At 35.4% G+C, this 16,253-nt stretch overlaps 1 protein-coding gene across 1 annotated transcript in view; it reads right to left on the bottom strand.

Moving 5' to 3' along the window:
• Positions 1-2,786: 2,786 nt before the first annotated feature.
• The window catches only part of TMEM47 (transmembrane protein 47), a 29,562-nt gene continuing 16,095 nt past the window's right edge, over positions 2,787-16,253 (bottom strand). The window contains exon 3 of the mRNA XM_040266329.1: positions 2,787-6,141. Coding sequence (XP_040122263.1) covers positions 5,963-6,141 — 179 coding nt within the window. The 3' untranslated portion in view covers positions 2,787-5,962. The remainder of the gene's footprint in view (positions 6,142-16,253) is intronic.

Genomic DNA, 16,253 nt, shown 5'->3' with positions numbered 1-16,253 from the left:
TCATGGCATCTGGTCCCATCACTTCATGGGAAATAGATGGGGAAACAGTGGAAACAGTGGGTAACTTTATTTTTCTGGCCTCCAAAATCACTGTAGATGGTGATTGCAGCCGTGAAATTAAAAGATGCTTACTCCTTGGAAGGAAAGTTATGACCAACCTAGACAGCATATTCAAAAACGGAGACATTACTTTGCCAAAAAAGGTCCGTCTAGTCAAGGCTATGGTTTTTCCACTGGTCATGTATGGATTTGAGTTGGACTGTGAAAAAAGCTGAGCCAAACAATTGATGCTTTTGAACTGCGATGTTGGAAAAGACTCTTGAGTCCCTTGGACTGCAAGAAGATCCAACTAATCCATCTCAGATCAGTCCTGAGTGTTCATTGGAAGGACTGATGCTGAAGCTGAAACTCCAATACTTTGGCCACCTGATGCAAACAGCTGACTCATTTGAAAAGACCCTGATGCTGGGAAAGATTGAGGGCAGGAGGAGAAGGGGACGACAGAGGATGAGATGGTTGGATGGTATCACCGACTCAATGGACATGAGTTTGGGTAAACTCCGGGAGTTGGTGATGGACAGGGATGCCTGGCATGCTGCAATTCATGGGGTCGCATAGAGTCAGACATGACTGAGTGACTGAACTGAACTGATACTATATATATAGTATATATATACTATATAGTGTAGATACTATTTTCTTCATTGATTCATGTCACATGCAGAAACTGAACTGTTCAAGGTTTTTGCTGGTTTGATGACATTTTCCAGTACTTGTTCCAAGCTTCTTTTATAATCACTATTTCTATGAAGTCATTCAACTTGAAAATAATTGCTTGCCAAAACTGAGTTTCTCTGGTGAACCACTCAACAGTTTTAGTTTTACAAAGAACACCATTCTTTGTGTGCTGTTAATCTTGGCTTTGAAACACCACATATTATCCTTCCCACTTGAACAGTTCAGCTCCTGTTCTCTTGGTTACACTTTGGAACCATTAGACTTACGGCTGGAATATCAATGTGAGTCACCTAGCTGGTGACTCTTTGAAAACAGATTTTCCAAGTATGGATGTATGGATCCTCTGCTCATAGCAACATCTAGTAGTTGTTAAAAATGTGAGGACTTCCTGAACAGTCTGCAAACCTGCATTTAATCAGAAAAATTGCTGGCATTTATTACATGGAGTTTTGTTACTTTTTTAACTTTGACATTAAGTATCTATGACATTGTGTCCCCAATACTTGACACAGAAGTCATTCAAGTTAAATTATTCAAATAAATTAGTGCTTCCTGTGAAAATACTATGAGCTTAATTTTCATTTTTATTTGCTCCTTTAATCTTATCTCATTTAAGACTGCACTTCTAAAAAGCTATTAACAGAAGGTCATAACATGAAAATTTGATCAATAAATTAAAAATCCAGGTATTCAGTGGATTATTCTACAGAATACAAAATAATTTCACAATCAGTTCATTTTCTAACCAAAATGACTTAAAAAGCTAACAAAATGGAATATTTTGTTGACAAAGCATGGGCCTGACAATAAAACAAACCACAAATTGACTATATGGCCATTATGGCAAAGCAAATTAAAACTGTTTTCCTATTTCATGTTCACAATGACATCTCTGAAGGCAGTGAATTTTCCCTTGTCAAATCCTAGTGAAGTTATGTCTCCATGCCTTCCAAAATCATAGAAACTGGGTCATGGCTAATTACCAGACTAGACATGTTTGTAAAGGTGTTTTGTACATGAGAATTCTGTATGAAAATGAAAGTACTTTATACTGAAAATATAATACATCAAATGAATGATGTTACTCCATCAAAGTAGAATAAGGTCATTGAAAAGGAAAATTTCTACAATGGTAGAAAATTTGTGAAAGTGTTAGAATTTATTTGGATTGGCCAAATAGTTCGTTCAGGTTTTTTATAACATCTTACAGAAAAACTTGAACAAACTTTTTGGCCAACCCAATATAACTTAAACATGCATACTTTTGTACATCTGATATTAAATCTCATAGATCTACTAATGATTTATAATTTTTCAGCAGAAAAATATACTGTGAACCTGTCAAGATTTGAGAGTTCATATGAGACATAAAAGGATATATATCTTCAAGACAGAAATATGTATTTTTATTTAAACTGATTTTATCAACACAGAAAGTTTGCTCAATTATATATGGTTCTATTTCTATCTTCCAGAACATTTTCTGACAATCATACAAGTAAATTTTTTGCTCTCATATAAATTCCAAGTATACTCAATTTATTTAGCACAAAGGGTGATAGGAAATTTGGACTTACAATTTCTTCACATACATACACTGAAAATTTTAAGTGTCTATTTAAAAAACAGAAATAATGCAGGGAAGTCTTCTTTAATGTACACTGCAACTATTGAAAACTGAACAAAAAACAAAATAGAGGATCAAATCCTTCACTACTCCTCTAATTGTGCAATAAGAGTAGGAAAAAGGATAACCTATACTCTATCTCTTCTCTGTGCCTTTTAAAATGAAAGTTTTAAAAAAGACATTTAATATCCTTTATTTTATTGCTCACATAACTCAGATGCAGAGGACAGAAAGGATTTGGGGAGATAATTTGAAGCAAAAAAAGTTTTTAAAAATTTTTACACAAAATGAATATGTCATATCAAGCTATGTTTTCTAAATAACATATATTTTACAAAAGAGAAAATGAAGTGAAGACATATAATTTAGAAACCTGTGAAAGAGAGTCCACACAGTAGAAAAGACACAAACTCAAACCACATCAGGGAAGCCACTTTTATTTTGATTTTTTCCACATAGATAATTTCATGTCAGCTACAAAATTCATGAAATGAAGAACTGATCGTGAAACTGCAAACTCAAAAACCACTGGATTGATAAACAGGATCTCCCCAAAGGACTGTTAAAAAAATAACCAGAATACCATGAATTCATATTTAAGTAGTAAACATGTCATATATTTTAAAATAATAAATATAGAACAGCAGTAGAGAAACTAATAGCATAAACAGCATGGAGTATATTTTATTTTTAAGACAGATGAAATTTCTAGGCACAGTTTTAGGCATTAAAGAGGACACAGAGGCATAGGTTAGTGTGTGCTGCTCTGTACAAAAATACAGTCTGAATAAATTACATTGCTAGCCATACAATTAGACGTCACTTACCAGTCAGCTCATTGCATGTTTAATAATATACAGTTACATGCTAATCCATATATATCATTTATATTTCAAACACATAGGTCTCTCTATATTTATGTCTTTAAAATTTACATGTTAAACTTACAAAAAGCTAAATTGCTGTGCAAGAAATCCAAATAACTAGCCCTGCTGAGTACTTTATGCTATATGCAGGTGTGTGTGTCTCTCTCTCCCCCTGACAGACAATGGGATTAGTTAATAGTTTGGCTAGTAAGAAAACAATAAACAAACCTAAAGCTGCAAAGACATAATATTATTGTGGGTGAAAAATTCACTTGTGTTTATTCTGATAGACAAAACAGTATTTCAAATGAGCCATGATAACTTTCATGTTGTACTGAACTTGTTAGTAATGAAACACTTTCAACTATTAGTAATGGTAGAAATATAGCAAAGGGCTCTTCACTGGAAAGGGGAAAAAAGTAATATAAGAAATCTACTTTTCATTAAACTGCAAATATGTGTGCCTTAGCTATACCATATTCTGTCACTTCCAGCTTTTTCAAATGGACAGAGAATGAAAACTTGATCAAGACTCGAGAGGTGATACTGGTCTAACAGCACACTGCATCCTCTACTAGGACTAAGAAAAGTGCCTCATTGATGTCAGCACCAAAGTACTGTTCTTCCATTATTCAGGAATAAAAAGATTCTCTCACAACAGAGAGTATTTAGTAGCCGAAATCCCTATCCAATAAATACCGTATTTCCCATGCTGCTCTGATAATATGCAATTAACTACAAGACAGTCTGGCCCAGATTTTACTATTTCTCAAGAAAATTGCTTCAAAAGATTCTATAATAGTAATATCTTTCTGGAAAATGTCCACTCATAGTTTCTTACAATTCTATACAGGATTATATACTTTTATAAAGGTTTCTCTCTAGAATGCATTTAATTAGTTTTGCCTGTCATTGCTAAAATAAGAATACAGCCGGTTCTTCAAATTTACTTCATGATTCCATAGAAAAGTCACAAGATAAGAGGTTTTATTTTAAGCATTTGAATAATAAAATAGTGGATTTTTTCCTGTTGTTTTTGGCAACAGTTCTTAAGACAAGCTGAAAGCAGAACTCTGCTTTGGGAGGTAAAGCAAATTATTAAACACTATTGATGTAGTCCTGTTCTTAATGGATTTTGCAATACAACAGAACATAGGTATTTTTTAAATGATTTATCCAATGCTTCTTTCTGCAAGAGGGCCAAATAGTGTCCTTGTTAACAAAAATAATTATTTATAACTTTTATATTAGAACTGTATATTTGCTATAAAAATATGTTTATAATTAAACTATCCAAATTTGTATATTAAACAGGATTAACACAAGTTTGCAGTGTAAGATTCGCTGCAAACTTATTCCCTATTATTATTTCCTTCCATTTGAACAATCAATAAATGATTCCCTTACCATAAATCCATCTTAATTGTGTGCACAAATCAGTTAGCCCATTAGTTAACTTCAGAGGACCAGGTGATAACCAGATGAAAACCAGATGAATTCTACTCCTCTACTGACAATTATATAAATCTATCACTATTCCTTTTTTAATGAAGACATTTAAAATACTTGGAAAAAAAGAAGCCTTCTATTTTAATGACTTTTAAACAAAATGATCATCCTAATTGCTACACTCTTTTGAACTACAGTGCTTACAAAAGAATCATTAATTTTCAGATTAACACCATTTCAATTTTTCTTCTTATACAAGTCTATTTAACACTTTCCAATGAGAACATAGAGCAAAAGCTTTCATATGCACTTTTGTACAGTAAATAAGTGTGAATACCGATCTAAGCCTCTTAACAACGTGTACAAGGTTAGTGTTCAAGTCACTTCACTAGAGCAAATATTAATTTTATGTGCAATAGGCAAATGCAGGTGTAGGGTTAGGGAACAACGTATTACCATTTATACTAATGGCTCACCTTCTATAAAAATACTTAAGCTTGTTACATATGCACAATTGTTTGCTGTAATGTTTGGTAAGTGATTTAAAGGGTACTTAGGACAAAAGCAATCATGCATATTTCTTTCTAGTTGCCCCAGGGAAAATAGAGATTCTCAATTTTTCCTCATTCTAGATATGGTTGAGGCACAATTTCTAACCACATAATGAAATGCACATGTCTCCAAATCTTGACTCCCTTCCCAGCGAGATGCTTATTGCCAAAGCATAACCTCCCATTAAAACATAGGTGGAATATGTATTATTAACCCAGTTACACTCAGAACCCCCATTAGATGCTGAAGGGAAGTTTACTTTTCAAGAGTTCATTCAAGCAAATAACCAGTGTAGTCATTGGATGGGATAAGCAGGCGATAAGGACTCTAACAGTGGAATCCTTGTCAGCGCAAAGGAACTTCTAAATGTTGCTTATGCCAGCTGTTCCCCTGCAGGCAATAGGAGATTCAGGCATTTCTCATTCCAACTAGTTTCTCACAATGGTTGCTGTCATATAGACCCTTCACTTGTCAAGAAAAGTGACATGAATATATTGGAAGTTTGCAGCATTTGCCTATGTCTAATCAGCTCTCTTAATTTGTGCAGGTCCCTAAAATGGATGTAAAAGCTGGTTATGATGTTGACAGCCAAAAGGCAAAAGATATTAAATCAACTGAGCAAACTGTTTGATGCTCCGCAAGTGTTTTAGAAAATGATGAATTAGAAAAAATGCAGACGTAATCCTTTTGTTGGATGGTGACTTTTTTTTTAAATTTGAGACTATTGGTTCTAGTAATAGTCTTCGTAGTTCTTAGGGTTCAGGCAATAAAGGATGGCACCCCCAAATGAAAATATAGTTGCACCCCAGGCCAGGCCATAACCCCAGTTGAACTCATGGTAAATTTTCAAGCTCACAGTTTCAATGAACTTGATTGGGTAAAGAACCAGGCTGCAAACCTGTAAAACAACTGAAAGAAGAAAAAGAAATAAAAATTAGGAAAATGTTATTTACAGGAAATAAAATGATATACAAATATACATATATATGAGAATTACACTTTAATCAAATAAAAAAGTCAAAAAATTTGAAGTATTGCTTATTCTAGATGGTATACTTTAAAATACTGACAACTTTTTCTGTTTAACACTACTTCACAGTACAGTAAGGATTACTCTATTAATAATTAGCAAATTACTATGATAGTATTTGATGAAATAGTGTAATATACTAATTTATATGAACATACAAAGTAGTGATTCTCAGTTTACAAACACATATAATTATCACTATTATGGCAAGTAGTACTAGTTTAGGTAAACTGTTTTACAATGTAAAACTTGTAAATAGCTTCCCAAGAATAGTGACCCCAAATACCAGCTAAAAACCTTTGTTATTTATTTATACTCTTGAGAAATTGGGGAATCTGAATTCATTTGTACTGATTAAACCAGTATACTTGTGATTCAAGATGTACTTTTGCTGTTGTCACTTCTCAGTATCATCTAACTCAGCCCAACACTCAAGAAAATCCTACCTTGATGTCCTTACCTATATTACTATTTTTATTCTTTTCTTCTCATCTAGTTTATACCTCTCATCTCTTAAAATGGGTTCAAAAGTCATCTTTGTCAAGAAGCCACTCCGACTCATAACATACCCTATTAGATATAACAGATGACATTTATATATTTATACCTCACTTATTTTCAGAAAAGAATAAAGTCTCTGAAGGCACGGAACATAATCAGACTAGAAAACCTAAGCTAATGATGTCTATCACAATAGGACACAAAACTTAGCTCTTACTTCTTAGTTAAATCTTAGTTCTGAGTCAGGGCTAACAGGGAAATGTGATGAGTCATACTTAGTAAAATATTTATATGAGAGACGCTGGATTACACAAGAGATGATATCCTCCATTCAAAATCATAACCTTCTATTATATGTAACATTACAACTGCTACATAATTTCTCTTTTATTTCAATCAATTTAACAAGAATTTACAGGATGCATCTGCCTTATAGATGCATCTCTACTATATGATGGCTCCCACTCTCAAGAAAGAGACAACCTTCTCCCTGAAAACTCTGAGATACAGTAGTATGTGACATGGGTTGGCAAAATACCAAATCTGGTCTGCTATTTATTTTTGAAAAAAGTTGTACTGGAACACAGGCTCATTCATTTATGTACTGTCCATACTACCATGGCAGAGTTGAATGGATGCAACAGAAATCATGTGGCCCACAAAGCCAGAAGTATTTACTATCTGCCCCTTTATAAAAAAAAGTTTGCCCATCCCTAATATATCACATAAATTCTGGGTTAAAATGATTCTTATTTAACTCATCTTAAAAATACCATAAATTCCAAAATGCAACGACAAAAATGTGAATAATGTGTACAAGGCAAGAATAAACTTTGAAAAAGTAAAAAATGAATCAGTTTCTTACATTTTTTTTAAAAAGAGCAGCAGGATGGATAGCATGTCTAATTAAACTGGAATTTTGTGCTTTAAAATCTACTCTCATCTATTCTCAGTACCTGTAAAATATCATTATTACCAATGTGATTAATGTTCCTAGAAAGTCTACATAACAGTCATCTGTCTCTGGCATAAAACTGATGAAATACAGAAGACTCATGAGGGCATGATTTCTCAAAATCATTACTTTCGATAAGGCTCAGACTTGGAGTGACAAGACCTTTCTGAAACCAGATACAAGAATTCCAAACATTTTTGCTATGTAGCTCAACACTCCTGTGGGCCGGCACTGGCCTACCATATTTCCACATTACTACTGAGCTGTTTGCCATTTAGTCAGTAAGTTATGTTCAACTCTTTTGCAACCACATGGACTGGAGCCCATCCGGCTCTTCTGTCCATAGGATTTCCCAGGCAAGAATAGTGGAGCAGGTTGCCATTTCCTTCCTTCTTGTGTTCTTGCTTTCTCGTATTATCACATCTCTTAGCAACACCTGCCATTTTTTTTACTTCTTTACTAATAATGGACTGTCTAACCATGAGGGTAGCAACTTGTGTTACCAATGTCTTAAACTGCATCACTTTAGAAACATTTGTTGAATGAATAAATGAATTTTACTCATTTACTAAATGAGTAAATATACTAAATTTACTACATATTTGTAAATTTGTTGAATTTGAGTAAATGAATTTTACTCATTTGTTGAATGAGTAAATGAATGTTACTCATTTACTAAATGAGTAAATATACTAAATTTACTACATATTTAATATTTAATTTGATCCTGACCCAGGGATTGAACCTGTGTCTCCTGCTTGGCAGGCAGATTCTTTACCACTGAGCCACCTGGGAAGTCCTTACTACTGCAGGTGGATAGATAAATAGGTCCATATAAAAGGAGAATCTTTCAACATTCAAAATAGAAATCACACTTTGTTTATAGTTTAAAAATCTCAGAAAAAGTTTTAAGTCATTGTTAGAACAACTAACAGCATATTATATAATCTACACTTCTATTTCCAGCCAGTAAGTGCTAAATGTGTATTAATTTAAAAACATTCAGCTAGGTCTCTGCCTTTGTGAGGGAAAGGGTGCTTGCATGTTTTAAATGTCTTAAAATTAACAAGAAGTCAATTAGTATCAACTGTGAAACACAGGAAAAATATTTCAAAATTACTAAGTTAAAAAGAAAAAAAAACATTTTTCTCCTTTGGTTTCTATACTCTGGTCACTAATCAGATCATGACTGATCCTGCCAGGATATGACTGAAATATGAACGTCAACCAGTCCATTCTGAAGGAGATCAGCCCTGGGATTTCTTTGGAAGGAATGATGCTAAAGCTGAAACTCCAGTACTTTGGCCACCTCATGCAAAGAGTTGACTCATTGGAAAAGACTCTGATGCTGGGAGGGATTGGGGGCAGGAGGAGAAGGGGATGACAGAGGATGAGACGGCTAGATGGCATCACCGACTCGATGGACGTGAGTCTGAGTGAACTCCGGGAGTTGGTGATGGACAGGGAGGCCTGGCGTGCTGCGATTCATGGGGTCGCAAAGAGTCGGACACGACTGAGCGACTGAACTGAACTGAAATTCATTTATTCATTCAACAAACACTTGAATGTTTCTAAAGTGATGCAGTTTAAGGCACTGGTAACACAAGTTGCTACCCTCATGGTTAGGCAGTCCATTATTAGTAAAGAAATACAAAATATGGCATGTATTGCTAAGAGACGTGATGATACAAGAAAGTAAGAACACAGCACAGTGAGCTGCAGGCTGCTCCTTTGATGTAGACCTGAAGAAGGCCTCTCTGGGGAGGAAACATTAGAATACAGACCTGAATGAAGTGAGGGGTGCAGGTCAATACAGTAGGAGGTGAGTGATTCTGGGTAGAGGGCACAGGCAGTTAACAAGTGAAGGAGCACATTATGTATAGTGGAATATTAGTAAGGATGCTGCAGATATAGTGCAGCAGTACAGAGGGCAAGGAAGGGAACAGCATGAGATGAGACGGAAAAGACAGCCAGGAGGCCATTCAGGAGTGGTCTTGTGAACCTTGGTCAGGGGTCTGGATTTTGTTCTAAATGTGATGAGCAGCTCCAAGAGGAGTGTGAGCAGAGAAGTAATAACTGATCTGAATTATATTTTAAAACAATTATACTGCTTCTTTGTCAATCAGTCAGTCCGTGGAGTGAGATGTTTACCTAGCCTGCTTTTAATATTCATTTCAATGTGTTTTATTTAGCAAATATTTGGCCTCCATGGTATAATACAAAGATATAGTTTCCCTCTAGTGGGAAAAATAAAAACACAACTCCATTATGCTTCACTGGCCTCCTCCACTCTTCTGAGCAGCTTTCTTAGAGACAGAATTTATTGTGTTGTTTGCCAGATGAAAATGACCCTAAAATGCTTTATGCTTCTTAATCATTTTTACTCTCTTTGGAATCACTGAGAAAAATGTGTGTAATGCAAAATTGAGAAAAAAATATAAGCCTGCATTTGTAAATGATTTTCTTCATTTAATACAATATACAGATGCAGGTTAAAATGTCTCCTTGACTTTTGGTGAGCTGCAAAGGAAAAAACAAACAAATCTAGAGTCCAGAACTCAAGAAAATGCCACCATACTCTAGTGCCAATCAATGAAACATAACAGATGCTGCTCGTGGTATTTTCTATGCTCTATCTCAGAGGCATAAAGTAAAGTTGTGTAGCATTTTAGAATTTGAAGGGAATTTGAGGTTCATTTTATCCCCTCACCCTACTTTTTGGAAAAGCAACAAAACTACCAGCCATGAAATTGTGCAGACAGAAACAAGACAAGAACTCAGAGGTTCTTATGTTATTTCTAATTTTCTTTAAGGGGATATTTTTCAATGTTTTCTATACTGCAATATTCAAAACACTCAATATTGAAACAGTCAATGTTCTCTAACATGGGGATATTTCAATATTTCAACAAATATTTATTGGACGCCCACTGTATTCTAGGTGAAAGGGATAAGACAGATAAGACATGGCCCATGTCCTTTGATATTTCATACCCTATCGTGGATACAGACACACAGATACAAACAAATGCGTTCAACAGTAGTAGTAGAGGCATGTTCACTTATAATCCATTCATCACGTTTATTGAGCTCTAATGATACTCCAAGTACCACTTCTGCCTGGAGAAAGAAGGGAGGACTTCAGAGACAAAGCACTATTTGAACTTGTTCTTGAAGAGAAAGATGGAAAGACCTCTAGGAAGAAAAGACAGCTTGCCATAAAGCTTAGATATAAGAGGGTGTGCCTATAGAAAATTCACATGGATAGAATGAAGGGTACAGTCACATGGAGGTGTTTGGTTTAGACTATAAAAGGCTTAGTGTGTCATAAAAAATAATAAGACTGGTTTCTATAGGGAGACATCTCAGAGGTTATTTGAACTATAGATGCTGTTGGTACCCTATCCATATCCTCTCATTCTCATCATTCTGCTACATGTCAGCCTGACTTCCAATTGTCAGCACCTACACTTCTTTGCCCAACTTTTCCTCTGGCCACTAAACCTACTTTGTCTGACTGTGGGGCAGACACAGTGTTCTGGGAAATTAACACTACTGTTGCCCCATCATCATCATCATCAACACCCCTTACCAATGACTATCAAAATTTGGTTTATAAATATTCCAATTCCCTAGTCCTTCCAGTGAGGTAACTCTGAAGGGCATGTTCTGCACTGGTTTCCAGAATTTTTCCAGGAAGATGAAGCTCCATGTGCTTACAGTGACAACTGGTTTGATAATGTACTGTTTATTGGCTGCCTTCTCTTCCCTATCTCATTTTTCATACCTGCTCTTTTACCTCCCAGATTAAGTACTTGCACTTGACTCATGTTAAGTGCAAAAGAGCAAATGATAAGACCAGATTTGTATTTCAGAATTATACCTCATGTGTTTGTGTGCAAGACAGACTAAATGGGGAGGAAACTGGAGAAGAACAGGCCCCTAGGAGGTGAGTCTGGGCATGGATACCTGTGCAAAGTGATGATTAGGTAATGTCAGTGGAAAAGGTCAGGGAAAGAAAGACTATAAAAGAAAAACTGAGCAACTGGATTCTAGGAAAAGGAAAGGAAGGACTCACATAAACAGTTTTAAGTAAACAGAAAAATAAAACAAATTAGAGGGAGATTCAAATTTGGGAACTGAGATGTTCCACTTGAGGAAGAGATATTCTCTCAACTAAGGCAGTAATGGTGGTGTATTAAAAAAAAAAAAAAGCTACAGATTTAGAACATAATTTAAATGCAGAATTGATTGGACTATCCAGCCAAGTCTTCTATCAAATTTGCATAAGGGAAACAATCATTTGAAAAATAAAAAGCATTTACACAGGAAAGGTTAACAAGAAGCTATCAGTTTCCTTCCCTTTTAATTTACTCTGCTACTACTTCAAGGTAAGCAGTACATATAAAATGAATTATTGGTGGTGATACTGTAAATTGTTCTAACAAAAGGGTAGTTTGATGTGGATAAAGATCTGTGAATGGAAGAACTCCTTTTTAGTTTGAAATATAAGCTGGACACTGATCTGTCTGTCAAAATCTAGACTTAAGATACCTCCAGCCATCTCACTGCTCCTGATAGGATAGCATGAAAGGCTGCAAAACACAAGCCTTTAGTCAGAGATGGAAAGCAGGTGCAGGATCCCCCTCCCCCCCAAAATATCCCCATCCTGCATAAACAATCATCTACAGGAGGCTTTCTGCATCAAAAAAAGAAAGGAAACATCCTTAACAATACAGTTAGTGGGGATTCTGTTATTTAAAATCTGGATTATGAACGACTCCCAATTTTCTGCAACTTGTCTTAAAGGCCATGGCGGTGGGGGGGGGGGCGGCGGGAGGTACGGGGAAGGAAACACATTCTAACTCCCAGTGGGGCAGGGCCTAAGAAGATTCACAAAACCAGACAATAAAAAGGGGGCCAGAAAAAGGCAACCCTTCTAATTTCACTAAGTTTTTAGTGAGAACTAGACGTCAGGTATCAGAATCTCATTATGCATTATCTGTCACTGTCAATTACACAAAAAATAAACATGCTATAAGTCAACTGTACTGGACATGTGCAGTTTTCATGATGTACCAGGGTTCAGTCATGCTGTACTGATTAGTCTGTGATCTTTAGAACACTTTATGACAGTTGCTGCTGTCCTTCAGATATTACTCCCAAGAAGATGAAATAACTTGAGTTATAAGATGGACTCTAACCACAGTACACAGTTGACAGCTGAATTGAAAAATTCAAGGCTGATTCAGCTCTTGTTTTTCTACGTGTTACACATACCCCAAAACAGATGACTTGTGAAACTTCACTTGGGCTCTCAAATCAGAGTGATACCCTGAATTGAAACCCTGGCTCTGTGACTTACTAGTTGGACAACTCCAGAGAATTACTTAACCCTTTTGATCCTGCTTTTCCACTGATAATATGGAGAAAATAAATACCTAATCTTAAGACTGTTATGGGAGAAGACACCCCACTCCAGTACTCTTGCCTGGAAAATCCCATGGGCAGAGGAGCCTGGTAGGCTGCAGTCCATGGGGTCGCTAAGAGTCAGACACGACTGAGCGACTTCACTTTCACTTTTCACTTTTATGCATTGGAGAAGGAAATGACAACCCACTCCAGTGTTCTTGCCTGGAGAATCCCAGGGACGGGGGAGCCTGGTGGGCTGCCGTCTCTGGGGTCGCACAGAGTCAGACACGACTGAAGCGACTTAGCAGCAGCAGCAGCAGTAAGACTGTTATAGCAGAGACAGGAATGTGCCATGGGTCTAGCAGGTAGGTGCCCAGTTAATTATTACCATTATCAACATTATTATTATAAATAAGATATTATTCTGAACTCTAAATTTGTAGGACCAAAAAGTGGAAGAGTTGTAGAACACAGATGATTTAGATGGGCTGCAGCAATGACTAGCTCTTAGCTCTTCTAGCCATTATTCAAGCAGGTACAAGCCCACCCTAAACCAAGGACCTCAGAGAAAAAGAGAAGATCAAAAACCTTTACAATTTGTTTCCCTGTGTTTATAAGACTTAATCACCAGCTTTAGTAAAAACCTTTAAGAGTATATTATCTAAGGCCAGGATAGTGTAGTTGCATACGATAGGCACCCATCATATATTTGTTAAATGAATGAAAAATGAATATATGAAAAATAATTTCCAAACTATTACTTTTCTGAGCTGTCTTGGTCTTAAATCTGTGGTCACAAGAATCTTGCTGCTTCATAAATTCCCAAGAGAGCAATGGATTAAGAAAAACTGATTTACAGTTAGCTAGTTGTTTTCATGCCTGTCTTTTCCTATCAGATTATAAGCCACACACCTCAATGATTTTTTCCATCATTCATTCAACTATTTACTGAGTGCCCCAGAGTACCAGGCACTGCATGGTACTGAATTCATGATACAGCTCTGTGTAGAGAGGTTTCCAAGTGGTAGTGCTATGTCTGTTTTGACTTTATGTACTGCATGTCTTAGCAGAAGCAAAAAAAAAAAAAAAAGAATTCCTTCTTTGTTGAGGTAAATATCATTCCCTATGTGTGTGAATACCAAGATAAGGCTTAATATTATTTGCAGAAGAAAACGTTGTAAGAAAAGCAGAGAAACACAAACCATTTTCAAGTAGACCACAATGAGTAAAAAGGGAAAATAGCCCCAAATACACGTTTACAAAGAATCACTAAACTGGTGAGACAAGCCAACCACTAGAGTTAAGTATGCTTCATAAGAAGCAAGCAAGATAAACAACTGTGATTTTAGCTAGCATTGTTTCAAATAGGCAGATTTTCCAACTTTGTTAATCTTAACACCCAAATCATAAATGCATTATTATGTGTAATAAATATCTTTTCCAGAAATCAGCTATTAGGCAACTCTCATAGCTTTTGCAGATGGGAAAGAGAAACCTTTCCATTACATGTTTCAAATAAACAGTAAGTTTTACCTTGCTTATATGCAAAGCGAACACTAAACTAATGGGTATTTCAAAGAAAGCTTCTATAAGCACAGTCTCAAAAGAGAATGAGTAAAATTAAATTTCAGCACATGTACATTTTCAAAATGTAGCAGTATAATGATCATTTTAGGTCTCAGCAGGTAGAATAACATATGAATACTGCTGTAGGACTTTGTCTTACTATTTTATAATTTACTAATATTTGTGGCAGCGAGAGCTAAAGCAAAAACTTTTTGACCAAATCCATTACCTTTACCTTATATTCATTTACAATGTTTTCTGCTACAACCAGTACTTAACTTTCACATTTTCATAAATTTTGCTATAAGTGGAAAAAAAAAATATAGAACTTCTGAGGAAAAAATTGGAACTTCTAGTTATTTCTGTAAGAATGTTTATAATAGGCACATTAAACAACAGACTTCTTTATAGTTTCTGCATATGCCATTATGGGGTAAGTTAAAGGCTAAATGGGATGATAACTAAGTAACACAATAATACTGGATATTTACAAGAGAATGCCTACCATGCCTCTAAAATCTTCATAAATCAGAAACATATGAGTATTCTAAAAATTGTTCAAACATAATTCATTTTAAAGAATCATATTTCAGAACAATTTATCAAATAATTCTATTATGATCGACTCTCTAATCACTATGTTAATAAATCCTAGCTGCAAAGATAAACCTATACTACAATTAAAATATCTACTTTATTTCATTCTAATAATAGGAAAAGAGTCTTGGTAAATCCATGAACTGAGAAATAAAGTGGAGAAGAGAGGTAGAATCTTTAGGAGAATCTTCATGGTGTCCACAATAGAGAACTTTATTACACATGAGATCAACAAAATAATGATATCGTGGTATCTGCCTAAGAATTCAAAATATTTTTTGTAATAGTGTTTTCTACTCTATTAGACAGTATCTGCCATGCTATTTAGCCAGTTTTATAGGTGTCACAATACAATGAACAGTCCATAACAGGCACCAAATAAACAGTGAATGAATGAATGAGGGCTTCAGTAGTGAATGAACCACCAGTTTAAGATTCAGTAACCTCCTAGCCCCAGGTCCACCAATAACTACTATGTGATTTTGAGCAAGTCACTTAAGAGATTTTAACTAGATCTTTTTTTACATTCTTTCAGTCCTGTGGAGGTTTGTTTTTTATGCCCTTTGCATTTTGACAAGTCCTCATGGGTATAAGAAGATGAACACAAACAGCAGGGGGCAGCAGAACACTTCTGATTTTATACTTTTAGATCCAATGACCCTTCAAATCCTGAGAAATTTCAGCTATCTCATCTTTAAACAGCTTTAAAAAATCCATCTAACAGGCTAGATGGTTCTGTCAGTGTCTTCATTATTGAGAGTCACAGAGGCTTATTTTGCAGTCTTCAAATAAGCTATGACTGATAGGGTAAATTGAAGGTACCACAAGAATATTTCAGCTGGAGTCATTTTTAAGAATATTTAAGGAGATTCTTATAAATGAAAATTGAACCCATATCAAATAATGTGCTGCGCTTTTAGCCTTATAAGCCCCTTTTCTAAACAGCCCCCTGACTTTTAG

This window comes from Oryx dammah, unplaced genomic scaffold, assembly GCF_014754425.2.
Source record: "Oryx dammah isolate SB20612 unplaced genomic scaffold, SCBI_Odam_1.1 HiC_scaffold_23, whole genome shotgun sequence".
Taxonomy (NCBI): Eukaryota; Metazoa; Chordata; class Mammalia; order Artiodactyla; family Bovidae; genus Oryx; species Oryx dammah.
Note: the sequence above shows the minus strand (reverse complement) of the source record. Positions and strands in the feature narration are given on the sequence as shown.